Source organism: Scleropages formosus, chromosome 7 (assembly GCF_900964775.1).
Source record: "Scleropages formosus chromosome 7, fSclFor1.1, whole genome shotgun sequence".
NCBI lineage: Eukaryota > Metazoa > Chordata > Actinopteri > Osteoglossiformes > Osteoglossidae > Scleropages > Scleropages formosus.
Window position 1 is genome coordinate 30,061,152 of NC_041812.1, and position 19,908 is coordinate 30,081,059.

Below are 19,908 nucleotides of genomic sequence, written 5' to 3' on the forward strand. Positions count from 1 at the left end.
GAGGCGCAGGTCCTTGAGGAAATCGAGTGCTCGGAGGCGAGAGAGCATTATATTTCACTCACTGTGTTCGTAATGAACGCAGCCTGTTTGTTCTCCTTCGCCTCATCCGAACCAGTAGCGCCACATGTAAAATACCTACGTTACGACAAATATTCAATTTGTCTTTACGTTAAAATACTTTTTTCACTTTACCCTCAGAGCTGCAGTCAACACAAAATACTGATAGTTGTTTTATACATAAATTAACTTGACAAAATTCGAGCATGTACAGGTTAAAAGGGTAACGTAGAAAGTGAAACGTCAAACTATATACACGGGAACCACTCAAAAAACAAAGAATCTCTACTAGCGTAGCCGAATCTTTGAGAACCGGAAATAAAGGACACGAAGACCACGTGACGTCAGAACTTTAGCGCCGGGTTTTTCTTTTACAGAAGGTTCCGGATTTTGCAATATTGACAGTTTCTAACAGATAGACAGTTAATAAGCGAAGAAATGTCGTTGTATTACTAAAGCGAGTAAATGCCTCGAAACACAATTTTAATCTTATTTTAATGAATACAATTATTATTTTCAGGGGGCAGAACGCACTAGAGGCAGCGTATTGTTTCTGGGGGTGTACCTATTTTCGTAGTACCGACCTTGCCTTCTACCCGAAGATGGCGGTGGCTTTGAAGGCTGCATGTAGAGGACCTTTCAGAGTCTGCTGGAACTTTGGAAGAGCCGGTTTCCCGTCGCTTCTTCAGACACAGAGAGGTGTTTTTCAAGTCTTTATTTCATTGACGCTGTTTCTGTGGGACCTCTAGGCTAGCCTAGGGAAACGGAACGAGTGGCATTCACAATCAGGAATCTCTCTCAGTCAGTTCACTTCTTCTAGACTAAAGATTAATCCCAGGCCAGTGGGCCTGCGTATTTAAGGAAATGAACTTGTAACGCCTGCCCTCAGATATAAACACAAAACAGCTAAGTAAATAGTATTAAATATGTTGCTTTGATAAATGGTTTGCTAGGCAGCTAATTGCCAATTAATTTACAACATGAATTCTCTGCGAAATTAATAACTTAGAAAGAAATTCACTGACATTTTTATTTTTTTTTCCTTTTTCCAGAAATTCCACTTCCACTTGTGCGATGTCAGGGTTCACAAAGCATCAAATCTCCGCCCCGGTAATACAGTGTACCCTCTATGACTCTCTGTTACTATTAATGTGTGTTGCCTGTTTCTGTTTATCACGTCTTTAAATGCGGCAGCATGGTGATGCAGCGAGTGGCACCACTGCTTTGCAGCACCAGGGTGATGTGAGAAAACGTGTGTGTGATCCCCACTCGGTCTTTGTGGAGTTTGTATGTTCTCCTTTCTGCCTGGGTTTCCTCCCACAGTCTAAAAGCATGCGCTTCAGGTGGATTGGTGACATGAAATTGTGTACTCGGCCTTGTACGCGTTGCTTCCAGGACAGGCTTCAGTTCACCGTGACCCTGCTTAGAATAAGCGGTTACTGAATGAATGCGTAGTGTAGTTGTCATGTCAATTAAACTGCAGTTTATCTGAAATACTGCCAAGAACAACACTGTAACGTTTGTTGTCTAGAATAACTGGCATGTACTACACATCTGTACCTCTGTAATTAATGCTGTATATCCAACATGTAATCTTGTTTCCTAGGTCATGTGTTCCACCAACATCTTTGTCCAGACCACCCTGGCCAGAGGTCTCAATCATTGATCCTGTGGAAGAGGCCAAACAACATCAAGGTAGGGCAGTTCTGGCCAAGCAAATCTGTTTTTTAGACTTTGTATAAATTTGCATTAAAAATTACTTCCATGTAGTTCCTTCTGTTTTAATATACTCAAAATACACGGCAACTTGTTAGAGTTGCTCATATACAAGTTATAGGTGGTCTTTGATTTACGATGGTTCGACTTATGATTTTTTCGACCTTACGATGGTGAGCTGACGATAAACATTCAGTAGAAACCGTAATTCGAATTTAGATTCCCCCCCCCCAGGCAAGCGATATGCGGTGCGATGCTCTCTCGCTATGCTGGGCAGCGGCAGCAATCTGCATCTCCCAGTCTGGCACGCAGTGTTGTGTATTAAATGCATGTTGGACATACAGTATTTTCAACTTGCGATGGGTTTCCCTGAGCAACGTAACCCCATCATAAATCGGGTACCACCTGTATAATGTTTCAAAGTGGTATCCAAGTTAGTAATGCAAAAATTGCTCATTTTTTCCAGATGTTGTTTCTAAGGTCAGCAACATCCTTGCTGAAGGAAAATACGGAAGGCTGTTTGCGGTTGTCCATTTTGCGAGTCGGCAGTGGAAAGTAACAAATGAAGATTTAATACTCATTGAAAACCACATAGATGCTGAATGTGGAGACAGAATAAGACTTGAAAAGGTTCGCTTTTTTATTTAAGTCCCAAGTAGAGTGAAATTATAATGGAGTAAAGTTATAAAGAGAACATTGACTAGACAGTACAAAATTTTATATTAATTGATATGAGAAGCTTTTAGTTTTTCATAAATGAGTGGGTTTTTGTTTTGAATAATTTTTAATTTAACACATTATGGATATTTTTGGTTAAAATATATATATATTTCAAGCAAAGATGGCATCATGTATGCTCTTCTCTAACTTCTTCCGTATGCTCTCCTGCCATTTGTGATAGATGTTGTTCTTAAACAAATGCTGTAAGTCTGTGAAATATGAAAAGTTTAATTGAAATTACTCAGTGAATAACTGGTTAAAAATTATTTTGTTACCCCTAGATTTAGATGATACATTTCTAATTGAAATTTGTAGGTGTTGCTGGTAGGTGGTGAAGATTTTACACTGATTGGAAGACCACTTCTTGGGTTTGTTTTTTTTTGTTTGTTTTCATTAAACAGATCACTATTTAACTGTTGTCAGGGTGCTAATGTTGTTGCTTCAAAACCTTGACCTTTTAATCAGTTTCAAATTAACTGCATGCAGGTTGCTGCACTTCAGCATGTTAGTATACATGCATATATGTTTCTGTGTGTATTATGTATGATGGAATTATCAGACAATTTTTTTAATGAAATGAGATCATATACTATATACATACTTATATAACAAGTCATTCTGTAACGTTGTGGTTACAAACTGATGTGGGTGGCCCTTGATTTTTTTCATTGTTTTGGGGTGATCGATAACCAGAGTAAATTGTGATTGAAAGATTCTGATGTAAAAGTATGCTACAATCGTTCAGTGCTTTTTGACAAAATCAAGATAATATGGATCATAATACCAAATACTCTTCTTTTTTCCACAGTCGAAATTTGGTTAGAGTTGAGGCTACGGTTATTGAGAAGACAGAATCCTGGCCACAAGTGCACATGCGGTTTTGGAAAAGACACAGATACCAAAGGAAAAGAAGTATGCTTTTAATTATTATTTTCTTTTGTTTCCTCTGTGGATGAAAGCAATGGCTGTGGGTCTGTTGGTGCATACTTAATACCAACATGTAATTCACAAAATTCTCAGAGCATATATGTGACTCAAATATGTGGAAAGGTATTTTTCTATGACAGTGCCTGAATTCCTGCAATGCAATCCTTACCAATTTGTTTCCTTTCTTTTCACTCTGCAAATCACTCAACTCAGTGTAGAAGCTTTAATGTTGATTGAAAATGAGCTCTATTTCTTGCTGTCTGCAAATGCCGGAATTGAATCACTTGGAAGTTTAGCATGAAGATGTTGTATCTCTGAAATGCTATAGACATATTTTAATACTACAGTTCTCCGGTCACAACTGGATTGGATTTTTTTGTACTTGAACCACAGGAAGTTATAGGATATATGTTTATACTGCCTGACCCAACAGGAAGCCATATTACTGTGAATCTAATGTTTCTTGTAAATTTTTTGTTTTGCAGTTATTGTGCAGCCTCAGACAGTGCTTCGGATCAACACAGTAGAAGTAGCCTCAGGACTGTGTTAGGATTAAGCCTTTCCTTGTGCATTTTCTAGTTTGTGACTCTGTAACTGCTTCTTTACGAAATTAAAAATGTTACTCCATAAATGAAAACATGGCCTCTTTTAGACTACCTTTTTTTCCTATGATTTTTTTGAACTGTATAAAAAATTGACTACTGCATGACACACATCAGCATATATCAGATTTTGCACGTTATGTAATGAGTGGACTGTGGACTGTATGGCCTTACTCGATCAACAGCTACTGCTCAAACAGGTCATCAGCACTATTGTTATAGTAAAATCTTCTGATTTCCTTGGTGATATGGAATACTTAAACAGATACCGAAATTCATCCCAGGAGGCAGAGGTTAAGCAAGTTGCTGTCCATGGTTCTGATGTCCCCCTTAGCAGAGAGATTGTGGAAAAGGCTGCTCACGGTACTCGCCAGCTGAGCAGTTCGCCTCATGGAAGTGCAGCTATTACTGGGAGCAGTCAGGATAAAAGCATTACAAAGTCACTGTTCGGAGGTCAAATTACATCTGTTGATAGTCATTTTTGTCCGCATAACTCTAAAGCGTACAACTGCAAAATGTGAAAAATTTTACATTTCACAAGCTGCACTTTTTACATCCATTTAAGAGCATTTGTTGGCGATAGATCACTGTGGTGCTGAAAGTTGACCAACCTGCAGTATTCTTTTAAAAATGTCATAGTATTTTATGATTGCAGTCCAGTTATTTGTTTTCTTATCCATTTTATGACTTAAAAAGTCTGCTTTGTCTAAAAATGCATGTTTTTCTAATTTTTTTCTTTTTTTTTTTTTTTTTACATTTATGCAACCATTGATATAACAGGAATTTAGTTTTTGTGATCTTTATTCTTGATGAAAGTAGCCTCATTTGCAGGAGACCTGGTTAGATTTTTCCTAAGAGTTCTTTATTTCTATTCTGGTTCTGTAATGTTACCCACTCTTCACAGACGTGCCAGATCGTGACACGTGTTGCTGTAGGTTTAATTTATATATAATACCGAGGTTAAAAATGAAAATACTGCAGGCACAATTCAGTTCGATTCAATTAATTTTTATAGAGTGCTTTTCTCACAAAGTGACACATTTGCATTTTTTTAAAGAAAAAAATTATATAATTCAGTTGCATAATCTCCTTGATGAACAAGTGTACTTGATACTATCATTTTATAAGAGGACTTGCACAGAAGTAGGAAGGGAATGCCACGCCGTTATCTGAGCGGCGCATGTCGCAGTACCGTAATCACCTTTTCAGGAGCACACGAAAACCTGCTTTGTTGCTCTTGAAGCTTTTCTGACCACGATCTGTCTTTCTGTAAACATATCAGTAACCTTGTCCAAGTCATTATCAAACATAAGGAAAGATAGCCAATCGGAGGAGGAAATGTATGAATGAACTGGAATCTAGCGCGTTTGACATTTTATTTATTTATTGTTCTATGCTGCGGCAGGAAGGAAAAGAAAACTACCGTAATGTCTCACGAAATGCGCACGTCAAAGACCCCGCTCACCAGAGCTGCGGGGTTACTGTAGGGTATTTCCCAGTGGTGAACTGAAGTAGAGTGGATTTTTTTTTTCCAGAGAATCTTTCCAACATATAAAGTACTTTAGGTCACCTCAGCCACCTAAGCATCTCTAAACCCCAGCCCCCTCCCCCGCGCTCTTTCTTTGCCCCTCTTTCATTCTGATTCCCTTGAAGTCGGAAGAGCGGTTCTGCACCAATTGCGAGTGCGCGGGCCGCCCAGAAGGGGCCGCCGATTGGACCAGCGGCTCTCGAATGATCTGCCTGGGACCGAGAACCGGCTGAATGGCTGGGTGGCGTCAGCTAAACAGCCAAATTCTGGGGACTTTGTCACGGTCCACACCGGCAAAGGGAGGACACGAGGGAAGAGCGATCGGCCATATTGTCTGAGGATGGAAGCGTGAGAAAAAAGGCGAGACAAGGAAGGACAGGTGAGTGGAATTGAGGGGCTCCTTGAGGATTAGAAGCTTCCGAACATCACGGGGTCGCGCATCTCTCTCTCTCTCTCTCTCTCTCTCTCTCTCTGTGCGCACATTTTTTCGAACGAGCCGAAAGAAGAGAATAATAGAGGCATTTAAATAATGCAGGTTGCAAGTCTAAGAAATGATTCGCAACAAATTATTAATAAGCAATTAATCATTCAGTCAAACTGTTGCATTTTTCGCAAAATTATGGAAACATAAGAAATGTCGCTCAGTATACTATAGTCTAGTGCAGAATGAAATACACTGACTGCGCAGGGGGGAAAAAGTCGGATGTAGAAGACGTGCATTTGATGATTGTGATCTGAAATTGTACGCATTATTATGATAATGATTAAAATGTTATTCTCCCCAATATCACCGGTGGCATCCTATGTATGTATATTAAATAATGTAAAAACACCCAACGAAGCGAATTAGTGCATAAATAATATTTATTTGCTGGCAAATTAATTATTTAGAAGATCTACACAGTGTAACTGTAACTGGAGATGATGAGATGCATGAAACTTGTATTATTAATCAGTGATTTCACCCAGTCATTTTATACTGCTTCAGAATATCTTGTTTTTGTGTGCACATAGTAGTGAAACAGCCTGTGCAGAATGAGGGAGCATGTTTAAAAATATTATAAAGCCACATTAAATTTAATAAAATCAGTCATATGTAAGATAAATGTATGCAACAATCTTAGTATGTGTTTATTTAGTTACCAAGGTGCTTCTGTCCAAAACGTTGTTGTTTGACAAAAGTGGGAAATGTGGGTTAAAAGACTGAGTACTGTACATCCAAAAGGGATTATTTCCTAATTTATGTGTGTGAGCTACAATACAACATAAATTACACATAGGATGCCATGTAAAGTACGGTAGATTGTGAGACATTATAATATACAATAGATTAGTCAGAGGATACAAAGTAACGTACAGTAGATTGTGATACATTGTAATATACAATTGATTACTCAGAGGATAGAAAGTAACATACAGTAGACTGCCATGTAGTGTAATATACAGTAGATTGTGATTACAGTGCAGATTACAGAAGCTACTGTGTAACACACAGTACAGCGTAGTTCAGCATAAAAGGCAGCAGATTACAACGAAACTACAGTGTAACGTGCACCAGACAATACTGAGATTTACCAAGGCTACAAACACACTGCAGTGTGTCGCATATTTAGTAGTGTGCGGTGCACAGCACAACCCCACTGTGTGTCCATACTGACTGCACCATCTTTGTGTTCCATTTTATTTCTCATTAGTCCGATGATGATTTGATTTACTCTGCAGTGATTTCGATAAGCAGGGAGATGTCCCTCCCACTGGCACGTGCTGTGTCTAGATCCCCCCTCCGGCCCTGACAAAAACCGATGCCCTCTCCTTGCTCATGGCCCCACCGTGAAGATGTACTGTTTAGAGAAGTCACAGCTACGCCGCTCTTTCCCCTTTCTCAGCCTGAGCGAACCAACGAGACTCCGCCGGAGAGAAGAAGCGGGAAGCGGAAGGCAGGAGGCGGGGGGGCGGACATGGGTGGCGGAGGACAGCAGACGGAGCCCGGCTCCTCGGGCGGCCGCAACGGCGTGCTCTACACATGGGAAGAGGTCCAGAAGCACTGCCACAAGATGGACAAGTGGCTCGTGATCAACAGGAAGGTGTACAACATCACCGAGTGGGCCAAGAGGCACCCGGGCGGCATGCGGGTCATCAGCCACTACGCCGGAGAGGATGCCACGGTAACCATGGGGATTTACATCATATTTACATCGCATTGCCTTTGAATTGCTGTACGTTTGCATTTACTCGTGTGACTGGAGCTGCACTGAGTTAAAGCTGAAACACCCTCAGACTTCTTGCTTTTAACTTTGAATATAAAGCCAGGTATGGAATAGTTACATTACTTATTGAAGTTAATCTGTTCCAGTTGGGTTGTATTCAAGATTATGGGTTTAAAGCGAATAAGTAGAACCAAAGCAGCGTAGACGTTTCAAGACAAAACTGTAAACTCGTGATTTTATTTATTTGCAAATGGATTCAAATATAATTTTACATGGTGTGTCTTTATAATTCTGTTTATGTATAATGCTGTCTTAGAAGTGTTGTAAGAGTATTGAAATATACACTCCTTCAGTCGTCTTAGTTTTCTTTTTCTTATTTAATCCTTGATTTGTCACACTGCACAGAATTTAAAGTAGATTTCACATGATTTAGAGGCAAATTTTCCAATACTACTTTACAAATACTTTTCTATAAAATACTTTAAAAGGCCTTCAAGCACATTATGGCTGAGTTAACAGTAATTTAATATACATTTGATTGCACTATTGGCACATGTTTTGCCTATAAAAAAGACTTAAGTTATCTGATTTAAGATTTCAATACATTTCTTGCTACTAAAGTGCTGTATATCTGGAAGTGGCAGTAAACCTAAAAATCATTTAGTAAATATTTTCATTAAAACAAAACACCTACTGATTTCATAAAAGTTGACCACTTTATTTTAGAGTGAATGATTCAGAAATTTAGGCTAATAGCTGAGATTTAAGAAACAGTGAGGATATGATACAAAATTAAATTGTCTGATGGATAATAAACTGCACTAGCACCAGCTTTTGCTTTGCAGCACCACAAACACACACGCATTGACAGAAACCGCTTGTCCCGAGCAGGGTCGCGGCGAGCCGGAGCCTAACCCAGCAAACACAGGGCGTAGGGCTGGAGGGGGAGGGGACACACCCAGGACGAGACGCCAGTCCATCGCAAGACACCCCAAGTGGGACTCGAACCCCAGACCCACCAGAGAGCAGAACAGGCCAAAGCCGCTGTGCCACCGCAAACATTTTTACATAAAATATATCAGTTATATAAAATATTACACTCTGAAGACACACAGAAAGTGTAATTTGCGTTTAAAATCATGAAACTAATTTTCATCATTGCAAACTGTTTAAATCAAATGATTAGTGCTGCTACTTTTCTTAACACTGTACATATGAAACATATATTCAATATCTTGATCGTTTTTTAAAAAAATCCTATTGTGGTTCAGAGCATTTTTAAAATTTCCATGTTTTACACTTGGTGTTTTTTAATCAGAATAGACTTAATTAGCACATATACCTGTTAGGTTCACAGCGTATTTGTACTTTTGTTGTATTCTTATCCTCTTCACCATATGAATACCTGTTTCATTTTTAATTCTTGTAAAAAATAATACCAGTTTGTGAAAAAAGTAGTAATTAAGCAATTGCCATTTCCTTGACTTGGTCCCTGCAAATGTATTTACTTTAAGGTGAGAATTTCAAATAAAGAGAATTCACACTCTCTCTTATACCTTTCCTTCTCAGATGAATGTTAACCTGTTTATTCAGCCATAATCAGTCAATGGTGATACTCATCCTCTCCATCTCTAATTATTAGGATGCATTTCATGCGTTTCACCCAGAGCCAGAGTTTGTGCGGAAATTTCTGAAGCCCCTGCTGATTGGAGAACTGGCTCCTTCTGAACCCAACTTAGATCGCCAGAAAAATGTGAGTAGAGCTCTAAAGCAGGACATTTCCTTGCAGCTGCACATGTACCTCAACACATAAAAGGTTCAGCTGTACACCGGTCCAGGGATGTTAATATCGAAAACATCTGCTTTCTGAATTATGACCATATTATGGACCCCCTGCAGAACAATCCTACTATTTTTTTTCAATGTCTCCATAGATATGATCCTAATGTCCTTAGACTTACACTAAGTGTTGGTTGCAGCTCAGCTGACAGCTTCGGAAAAACTATGAGTCTGATAGAACAGAACTTCAAAAATGCAAATTTTAAAGATGTTTTTGTCTAGTATTTGTACCCAAGTCTGTGCATATTAATAGTTTTGAGATCAGGTGCTTCTGCTGCTGTGGATTTAAAGTCAGGCATTAAAACGAGGAATTTAAGTTTATTTGCTGTGCTGTTGCAGAAGCAAAGGTTTTTCTTTACATCACCTTACTGTGCTTTGACAGTAGTTTATAAGTAGGTTTCTACTGTCACGTCCACGCCCACAACACCAGCGACAACACCTGACTCCGCACTAGCTCCTGAGTAATCGCTCACCCTATAAAGACGCTCTTCAGCTCCCGTACCGTTGCGGAATCTCGCTTGAGACAACCGCCCTTCCTCGTGTTACTACATTCTTGCTCTGTTCACGATCTCCGGTTTTTTGACTCCTCGCTTCGTTCTCCGACCACGTCCATGGATCCTCGTTCCTGTCCCGTTCGCCGATCGACCGACCCTTCGCCCATCCCTGGTTTTGAGAACTTGCCTCTTCCCTCAACTTCAGACGAACAACGCTCCACTTGGGTTCAGCCGTCCCGGCTCCCTGTGTTCCGCGTGACAGCTACGTACTTGGACCCAGCTAGGCAATTTAATAATAATAAGAGTTTGCCGCCTATAAGTGTAGTGGTAGAAGTCTGTGCTCTGTTTCCTGCATCTTGAAATTTTTTAAAAACTTTTCAGGTCATGCCCCTTGCCCCAATCTGTACGTTTCATATTTGCACTCTAGACTCATTTGTTATGGCATTAGTACATCTCAGAACACAAGGATTTAGGATTCCGAAGGATTTTCAGTTCGTGCTCCATTTTCAGGCGTCGTAAGACTGTATTGCGTACACTTGTGATATTTTAGTAGCCAGCAACAAGAAAATACTGATGAGGAAATAGAGGTACTGGTTAAGAGATCACTACTGTTTTGTGGCTCATTTAGCCTCTTTTGCTTTTGCACATGCTGCACTAAATGTCATTAGTATTAGTACTCATACTAGTATTAGTATTAGTCTTTCATTATCCCCTTTCTGGTTCCTCCTCTGTCTTTCTGTCCAATCCCTTGCTTTTATATGTACATCTCTTAATTTTTTTGTTAATTTTCTGTATTCCCCTCACTTCTGACCTCTTTTCTCTCATCCCCAGGCAATTATAGTGCAAGATTTCCGGGCCCTCCGTGAACAAGTCGAAAAAGCAGACTTGTTCCGTTCAGATCCTCTGTTCTTCTGCCTCTACCTGGGGCACATCTTGCTCCTTGAAGCCCTGTCTCTGTTTCTGTTGTGGAATTGGGGCACGGGCTGGACCCAGACCCTACTGTGCGCAGTGATCCTGACCACTGCCCAGGTACACTGACATCGTGTTACGATTCCTATCGAGTTTCCATCATATTCTCCATCAACAGAGGCATTTATGTAATTGTTGCCCTGGCGTCTCAGCTGAGTCGTGGCAATAATGTCGTTTCCATGGCATCATGCAGGTAAAAAGTGAAAAAAGATGACAGGGAATGCAGGAGCAATAGTAAAGAAAAGTACAAGAAGACACACACACACACACACACACACTTTCTGAACCACTTGTCCCATACGGGGTCGCAGGGAGCCGGAGCCTACCCAGCAACACAGGGCGTGAGGGGGAGGGGACACACCCAGGACAGGACGCCAGTCCGTCACAAGGCACCCCAAGCGGGACTCAAACCCCAGACCCACCGAGAGCAGGACTGTGGTCCAACCCACTGCGCCACCGCACCCCGCAAAAAATTTTATTAAGAAATTAATTACATGCTGGAAGTGATGAAAGTAATTGATCTATTCTGTACTGAGAGTCATTTGTAGGTCACTTTGTAACACACTGATATGTTCCCTAACACTCGCAGTCCCAAGCTGGATGGCTTCAGCATGATTTTGGCCACCTGTCTGTCTTCAAGAAATCACGCTGGAATCATTTGGTGCACAAGTTCGTCATCGGACACCTAAAGGTACTCAAGAGGGCGGACTTCCGACTTCTTCCTTTCTCTCCTGTTTTCTTTCTGGCTTTCATCTGTGCTTAACACAAGAAGTTCAGACTCACTGACCCCGTCTCCCTCTCCTCAGGGTGCTTCTGCCAACTGGTGGAATCATCGGCACTTCCAGCATCATGCTAAACCTAACATCTTCAGCAAGGACCCTGATGTCAACATGCTGCACGCCTTAGTACTGGGAAAAACGCAGCCAGTGGAGGTCTTTCCTTTTATGGTGTTTAAATAAATTGTACATTGTATTATTCAAACTTTGGCAATGGTTTCTCATCATAAAGGCTGTGGTGAATTCTGGAAGGGATACTGTACGAAATGCATTTAGGTGGCAGAAACTTTCCTGATAATGTGGTACGCGAACAAAAGTCTCATAACACAACAAATAAAGTCAGTGTGAGGGCATTGTTTAGACGGGACAAATAAAAGTTCACTACATGAAATTACAAGTTGTTCAGCCACCCAAAAACTTGTTGATTTTTTTTGGATATGATCCCCAGGTCACTTCCCTCTAATAATCGTGTGGATCTCTTATAAGAGCTACTATGCATTTTCACCATCAGTGAATTAATGTATTTAAACTCAACAATGTGCTAATGTGCTTGTATTTATATGAAGCTAAGACAAGTGTTTACACGTGTTCTTATGTCACTTTGATATGTTTTTCAGTATGGAATAAAGAAGCTGAAGTATTTGCCTTATAATCATCAACATCAGTACTTCTTCCTAAGTGAGTCACTCTCATTATCCTTAGTTTGAACAGGGGTTCTGGTTTTCCAGGTCTTTTATCTGATTCAGCTTATGGTTTGTGTAAATTCTGAGCAGTGGCTTTCATGGACAATTAAAAACGGATCATTTGAAATACTCTGAGAGTATTAATAATAATTCTTACAACAATTATAAGATAATTCTTATGAAAAGGGGGGTGCGTGGTGGCACAGTGGCGCAGTGGCGCGGACCGGGTCCTGCTCTCCGGTGGGTCTGGGGTTTGAGTCCCACTTGGGGTGCCCTGTGGTGGCTGGCATCCCGTCCTGGGTGTGTCCCCTCCCCCCTCCAGCCTTACACCCTGTGTTGCTGGGTTAGGCTCTGGCTCCCTGCGATCCTGTATGGGACAAGTGGTTTCGGTCAATGTGTCTTATGAAAAGATAAATATAATTATGTAAATATACCTCATAACAATTATACGATTGTTAAAATTCTTGCATGTGTCGTCGGGGAAGGATGGTACTGTAGTGGTTAGTGCTGCTGCCTTCGAACCCAAAGGGCACATGTTTGAATCACACTTCTAGCCATAGTACCTTTAAGCCAGGTACTTACCTTAAGAATTGCTGCAGTAAAATCACTCTGCTGCATAAATAATTGTAGGTGGCATAATTTTGTAAGTTGCTTCGGAGAAAAGTATCAGTTAAATGTGTAAACAAATCTTAAAATAAATGCAAATAGTTTAACATTCATTGAATTGGTCAGTGTTTAAGCGTTTTTATCCTCTCTTTCAGTTGGGCCACCTCTGCTGATTCCTGTGTATTTCAGCATTCAGATTATGCATACTATGTTCTCTCGTCGGGACTGGGTGGTGAGTTTAACATCATATTAAAGTAATTAGTACAATAAATTATTTAAAATTACTCAGCAAATTATTTAATATCTTCTGTCTCTCTGCTCCTCTCCAGGATCTTGCATGGGCACTATCATACTACTTGCGATACTTCTATTGCTACGTCCCCTATTACGGATTCCTTGGCTCAATTGCACTGGTCACGTTTGTAAGGTAAGGTATAAACGCTGATTTTTACGTATAAAAAAAATGAAAAATGCATTAGTTGTAGTTATTTAAATACACAATAATAAGTGTCTACAAGACATGCTCACTATACAGGCAGTCCCCGAATTACGAACAAGTTACATGTCCTCAGTCTGTCTTTAAGTTGGATTTTGACGTGAGTCGGAACAGTTAGGTATGGTGGGTGTTTAATGTCAGTTTGTCAAATGTTTGTCTTACTATATTGTATATCGTGTACCTTTCTATGCATAAAAAACATTAAAGAAACACTTCCGGATACACTAAAACATGTTTAATATAACAATACAGTAATAATAATAATGCCAACAACAACAACAGTAATAATAATAATAATAATAATAAATTTAACTACAGTGTTTATATTAGAGAGAGGCATAGAAAGAGATAATAATAAATATTACTATTATCGTGATGAACAGAGGACACGGAGGAGGCTGGACCCAAGTGCAGGACCATTTATTCAGAATCAAAGGACTAGGCGTGTTCTCGTGGTCAAGGACGGGCGAATGGTTGGTCGATCGGCGAACTGAACAGAGGCGAGGATCTGAAATCGTGGTCGAGGGACTAGGCGGGCAGTCGTTATCAAAGAGACGTGGAACAGGACTGGGGAACGATGAAGGACAGGACTTGGCTTAGCAAAGCAAGGTAGGTTTGAGAACGCAGAGGGGACAGTTGTCTTGGGTGTCTCGGTTCTCAGCACATTGAAGCCACAATCCGGACCTGTAGATACATCCTGCATAACATCCGCAGGATCACAACTGACTCTGCGCAACTACTTGTTCAGGCCATGGTGACATCCCGTCTGGACTACTTCAACTCTCTCTTGTCTGGCATCCTGCTACTGCCATCAAACCTCTACAGCTGATACAGAATGCTGCTGCCCAAGTTGTGTTTGACTTGCTGAAGCGTTCCCATGTATCTCCTCTACTCGTTTCTCTGCATTTGGTTCCCATAGCTGCCCGGATCAAATTTAAGACCCTGGTTATGGCCTACAAATGCATGAATAGAACTGCTCCCAGCTATCTACAAGACTTGATCATTTGCTACACGCCAGCCAGACTGCTACGCTCTTCCACATCTGCTCGCTTGGTGGTCTCACGCATGAAAATTAAAGCACGGGGGTTCTCGGTTCTGGCTCCGTTGTGGTGGAATGACCTCCCCCTCTCACTCAGAGCTGCTGAATCTTTGTCCACATTAAAACGGGTCTTAAAACTCATCTCTTCCGGACTCGCTTCGCCCCCAATCTCTTAAGTTCACGTAAGGTATAAATGTTCATGATCGTGCTCGGATCAATCCTTTACACAGCTACTCCTGCAATGTAACGTAAATGTTTATATGTATCTCAAAAAAAAAAAACTTTTAGGAAGGTGGTTAGGAATTATCGATATTCCGGTTTTATGCAACACACACACACACACACACACACACACACAAAATGTCTACACCACTTGTCCCAAGCGGGGTTGCAGCAAGCTGGAGCCTAACCCAGCAACACAGGGCACAAGGCTGAAGGGGGAAGCAACACACCCCAGAAGGGATGCCAGTCCGCTGCAAGGCACCCTAAGCAGGACTCGAACCCCAGACCCACCACAGAACAGGCCCCGACCAAACCTGCTGCGCCTCCGTGCCCCCCTGTGTGATGAACATGGGTGCATATAGTGAGGGAAACAAACTACTTCTACTTAAGAATCACACAGCTGCAGTTATGTCTCTTTCTCCTAAGGTAATGCACAAATTGTGTTTTCTATGAGATGTACATCGCTTTGGAGAAAAGCATCTGCTAAATGAATAAATGTAAATGTAATCTGGATCAGGGAACGAGACGAGTGGAAGACGGCGTTTAGCACTTCCTTGGGCCATTATGAGTACACAGTCATGCCTTTTGGTCTTGCTAACCTGCCCGCCGTTTGCGAGCCGGAGCCTAACCTGGAAACGCAGGGCGTAGGGCTGGAGGGGAAGGGGACACATCCAGGGGGGATGCTAGTCTGTCACGAGGCACTCCAAGCAGGATTTGAACTCCAGACCCACCAGAGAGCGGGACCCGATCAAACCCGCTGCGCCACCAAATCCCCCCCAGTCCTTGTAAATGAGTGTAAATTTAAATGTAATCGAGTGAGATTCCGCAACTGGGAAGAAGTGTCTTTATAGACGAATGCTCTGATTGAAACTGATGGTTGAGGTGCGGATTTGGTCATGACAACTACAGAATTTATAATAGAGAGAGAGTGTGTGCGTGCGTGCGCTCGCGCGCATGTGCATGCAAAACATTAAAGAAACTTTAATGTCCGCTTTTGCAATGTCTGTTTTTGTTTCACCTTTTTCCAGTCGCTTTATTATTTCCAATTTAGTTTCAATTGTGATAGTTTTCCTTTTCTTGGATGCATCACCATCACTTGCATCACATTTACGCTTTGGTGCCATGGTTAGGAGGGTAAAAACAAAAAATTTAAGCCAAATACTGTAACACACAAGACACTGTTAACAGCAACATGGTCTGACTGAAAAGAACGAAGTTTTTCCTACCCCAGGCTTATACTTTAAGCTACTTAAGGGTGACAAAAAAAAATTAACTTCCGGTCACTAAAGGGGTGGTTCATAACTATGAGTTGTATGTAAGTTGGATGTTTATATCCCGGGGACTGCCTGTATTTACTGTGACAATTTGCTTACTTGCTCAATAGAGGCATTTACTCATTTAATATATACTTGCAGCCCAATTTCAAACAATTTGTAACCATACAAAATCTGACATGCTGACAAAGTTTGTTGCAAGCTAAAGGAATCATTATGTGGGACAGGTTTATGGAGAGCCACTGGTTTGTGTGGGTCACTCAGATGAACCACATTCCCATGGACATTGACCATGAGAAGCACCAGGATTGGCTAACCATGCAGGTATTGTTTCGTGCAACTTGCTCTCTACTCCCTACGTACATGCTATTGTTTTTCCAGGCAAGAGAAATTCCATACGTTGTTTTTAAAATATATTCAGCTATATATATATTGAATAAACATAGCTGAATAGTAAGTTAGAAGGATTCCTTAAAATTTCATTTTCTAAGCCGTTTTCAACAAAACGGTAAAAGCGGGTGGTTCCGAAGACCTAAAATTCATTTGTCTTCTGAAGTTGAAACTTTGTATTAAGCAAGCAACTTCTCAGTTTGTCCATGTTAATTCCTTGCTGTGCTCATTTTAAGCTGGTTGCCACCTGTAACATCGAACAATCATTCTTCAATGACTGGTTCAGCGGACACCTCAACTTTCAGATTGAACATCAGTAAGTGTAGCACGCAATACGACGCATAAGAAACGTCAACCATTTAGCCCTAACAGTGCTTTCTACACAACTCTGCTCTGTTAGACTCAAAGCAACACACATGCCACACACTCCATACTATGCTTCTTTTCCTCCTTTAGTCTGTTTCCCACAATGCCCCGGCACAACTACTGGCGTGCAGCCCCGATGGTCCGCGCTGTCTGCGAGAAGCACGGCATTCCTTACCAGGTTAAATCGTTGTGGCGGGGCTTCGCCGATATTGTAAGGTAAGCCAGCCTTATAACCCATCCTGATCCTAAACCACTCTCTCACAGCATCTCATGCTCAACTAATTGCACTCATGCTAGTGTCCTTTTCCTTCTATGCTGTACTCACATTTTCCTTTTGTCAATTTCTCAGCTCTCTTAAGGAGTCCGGAGACCTTTGGTTAGATGCATACCTCCACAAATAACCCCGACGATGTTACCTGGTAGGGTTTTGTCACTGAAGAGAAGACGTTTTATCGGAAGCGAAACATCGATTCCCAGTTGTGGCTTTACTGAATGTAATGAGGCCCTAATTTGGTTAACCTAATCTACCTTTTGTATCTAACAATGATAGTTTTGTGATTTTCTAAAAACTGCAATTGTTGTATTTTGCTTTTTGTAGCTGGGAGAAATGTGGAAAGTCCTGTAGACATATTCAAGATATTTCTAATTTTCTGACACTTTATACTTTGGTGGGAGACTGATGCAAATCCTCTATCTTGCCACTATATTACCTTCGTACCAACAAAGCTGAATGGCATTTGCATTTTAGCAAAGGATATTCTGTTAAACAGCAACAAGCAGGAGATAGATTTCTAAAGCACTTACAAAAAAACGCAAAGAACAGTTCCAGCCATAGACCAGGGATTGTACAGCTAAAACAATAAAGCTCAGCTGGGTGTATCAGTCTCTCAGTGCCTGCCTTCGCACAACATGGAGGCAATGTTAATACATTTGTTTTGTTAAATGGGACTCAGGCAACCAACCCCTTCACGGCCTTCAGGGCTAAGACAAAGCCCTCAGAACTTGCATTTGAAATCGTGCCTGACTTTCAGCTTCTAGATGGGTTCTGTAAGGTCAATTTTCTTTATACAAATGTGAGAAGACATTGAAAATGTTAGTTGACTTTTCAAACAATCAACAATTAAAAAAAATACAATTTGTGGGCTCATTGCGTGGAAAATCTATGCTTTTCTTTTTCTTTTCTTCTTTTTCTTTAAGTACATTTTCTTTAACAACCATATGGGATTTATTTATTCAATGTAAATGATAAGCAACAAGTTCCATGGCAAGTGGATCTCGTGGCTGCACATCTTAAAGGTTTTGAGACTGTATATTGGCAAAAAAGCAATCTTAAGTTGTATTATAGTACTTTCTATTTTTTCCTCTTCATATAAAAATGAAGGGTTATAAATGGCCAACCACTTGAAGCCAGAAAAAGATATAAGGATGTCTTTGTGCTGTAAATCATAGATATGTGATAATGGTTATGACATTCTGCTTTCGTGTCCTTTTTTACTGTTAATGTTTTACAAAGTAGTGGACTGATGCATTTGCTATTTACAGTGAGAATTGCCAGGGAATGGCTGCTTTACAAAAAGCATTTAGTTTTTATGACACCTATTTATGCTTTGAAACACGTTTGATTAACAAGGTGAGCAGTTTTCACAGTGCAGTTTATGCTCTTGCAATGTTTCCATTAAACATCTCCACCTAAGTACTTCTATTTGAAATTGCTTTCACATACATTTGCAACTGTCCCTGCAACAATATTTTCTTTCATCGTGTGAGAAAAATGGTAAATCCTTAACTTTTGGAAATCTGATTACTGTTTTCCTTAGGTTTATCTTTCGGTGATCCTTTTTATAGTGACTAACAGGGAACGTGTAAAGACACACACACACACACACCGTCTGAAACCACTTGTCCCATATGGGGTTGCTGGGAACCGGAGTCTAACCCAGCAACACAGGGCACAAGGCCGGAGGGGGAGGGGACACACCCAGGACAGGACGCCAGTCTGCCACAAGGCACCCCAAGCAGGATTTAAACTCCAGACCCACCAGAGAGCAGGACCCCGCCAAACTCGCTGTGCCACAGTGCCCTAGGTTATAACCACACTCTTAAATTTGATCCGGAAAGCCAATGCAGAGAGGCGAGGAGGGGAGATACGTGGCAATGCTTTGGCAAGTCAAACAACTCATGCAGCAGCATTCTGTATCAGCTGTAGAGGTTTGCTGGCAGTAGCAGGAAGGCCAGAGAGGAGAGAATTGCAGTAGTCCAGGCAGGATATCACCATGACCTGGACAAGTAGTTGCACAGAGTCTGTTTGATAAGGACGGACCCTGCAGCTGGTGTGCAGGATGTATCAGGGTTGTGGCTTTAATGTGCTCAGAGAAAGATAGACTTGAGTCAATCATCATTCCCAGACTCAAGTGAGTTGTCCAGTTTGATAGAGTTCACGACAGGAAGACAGGTCAGCTGGAAAGTGAAGGATCTCTGTTTTGGAGAGGTTGTGTTGTAGGTGGTGATCAGACATCCATGCAGAGATGTACAAGCGATAGTTTTTCTTCTTGGGTGTTAAAGCTGAAGACTGAACTCTATTTGAAAAAATATCACTTGTGATGCTCAGGGACTTTGTAATGTGGTAAAGCAACACAACAGCTATGATCATTGTGGTACCTACTGCCTTCAGTAGGACATATACTGTGTATAGTCCTGTGTGGGGTCACAATGAACTGGAGCCTATCCGAGAAACATTGTGTGCAAGGTTAAGGATGTACTTCCTAGGTGCAATGCAAGTCCATTGCAGGACAGCTACACACTCATTCATGCACACACTTAAGACAATTTAATCACTAATCTCCCTGAGCTGCATGTCTTAGAACTGCGAAAGGAAATCAGAGTACCCAAAGGAAACTCATGGTGAAGAGCTTCAAACTGAACACAGACTCTGTGGGAGGACCAAACCTATTTTCTCTCGTATCTCCCAAGCACTATGAAGTGGCAACGCTACTCACT

General features: G+C 41.1%; 2 protein-coding genes across 2 annotated transcripts; both read left to right on the forward strand.

The window, feature by feature from the left end:
- Window positions 1-589: 589 nt before the first annotated feature.
- On the forward strand, window positions 590-4,057 carry mrpl21 (mitochondrial ribosomal protein L21). The gene is made up of 7 exons (XM_018743341.2): window positions 590-756; window positions 1,110-1,167; window positions 1,664-1,752; window positions 2,240-2,403; window positions 2,809-2,861; window positions 3,302-3,405; window positions 3,906-4,057. Exons 1-7 carry the CDS (start codon window positions 660-662, stop codon window positions 3,968-3,970), a joined length of 630 nt encoding a protein of 209 aa, XP_018598857.1. The 5' UTR covers window positions 590-659; the 3' UTR covers window positions 3,971-4,057.
- A 1,642-nt stretch (window positions 4,058-5,699) lies between these two features.
- On the forward strand, window positions 5,700-18,261 carry LOC108929076 (fatty acid desaturase 2-like). The gene is made up of 13 exons (XM_018743392.2): window positions 5,700-5,929; window positions 7,437-7,715; window positions 9,400-9,510; window positions 10,922-11,119; window positions 11,649-11,750; window positions 11,866-11,991; window positions 12,453-12,513; window positions 13,280-13,356; window positions 13,454-13,551; window positions 16,383-16,479; window positions 16,782-16,861; window positions 17,002-17,127; window positions 17,261-18,261. Exons 2-13 carry the CDS (start codon window positions 7,509-7,511, stop codon window positions 17,310-17,312), a joined length of 1,335 nt encoding a protein of 444 aa, XP_018598908.2. The 5' UTR covers window positions 5,700-5,929; window positions 7,437-7,508; the 3' UTR covers window positions 17,313-18,261.
- The last annotated feature ends 1,647 nt before the right edge of the window (window positions 18,262-19,908 follow it).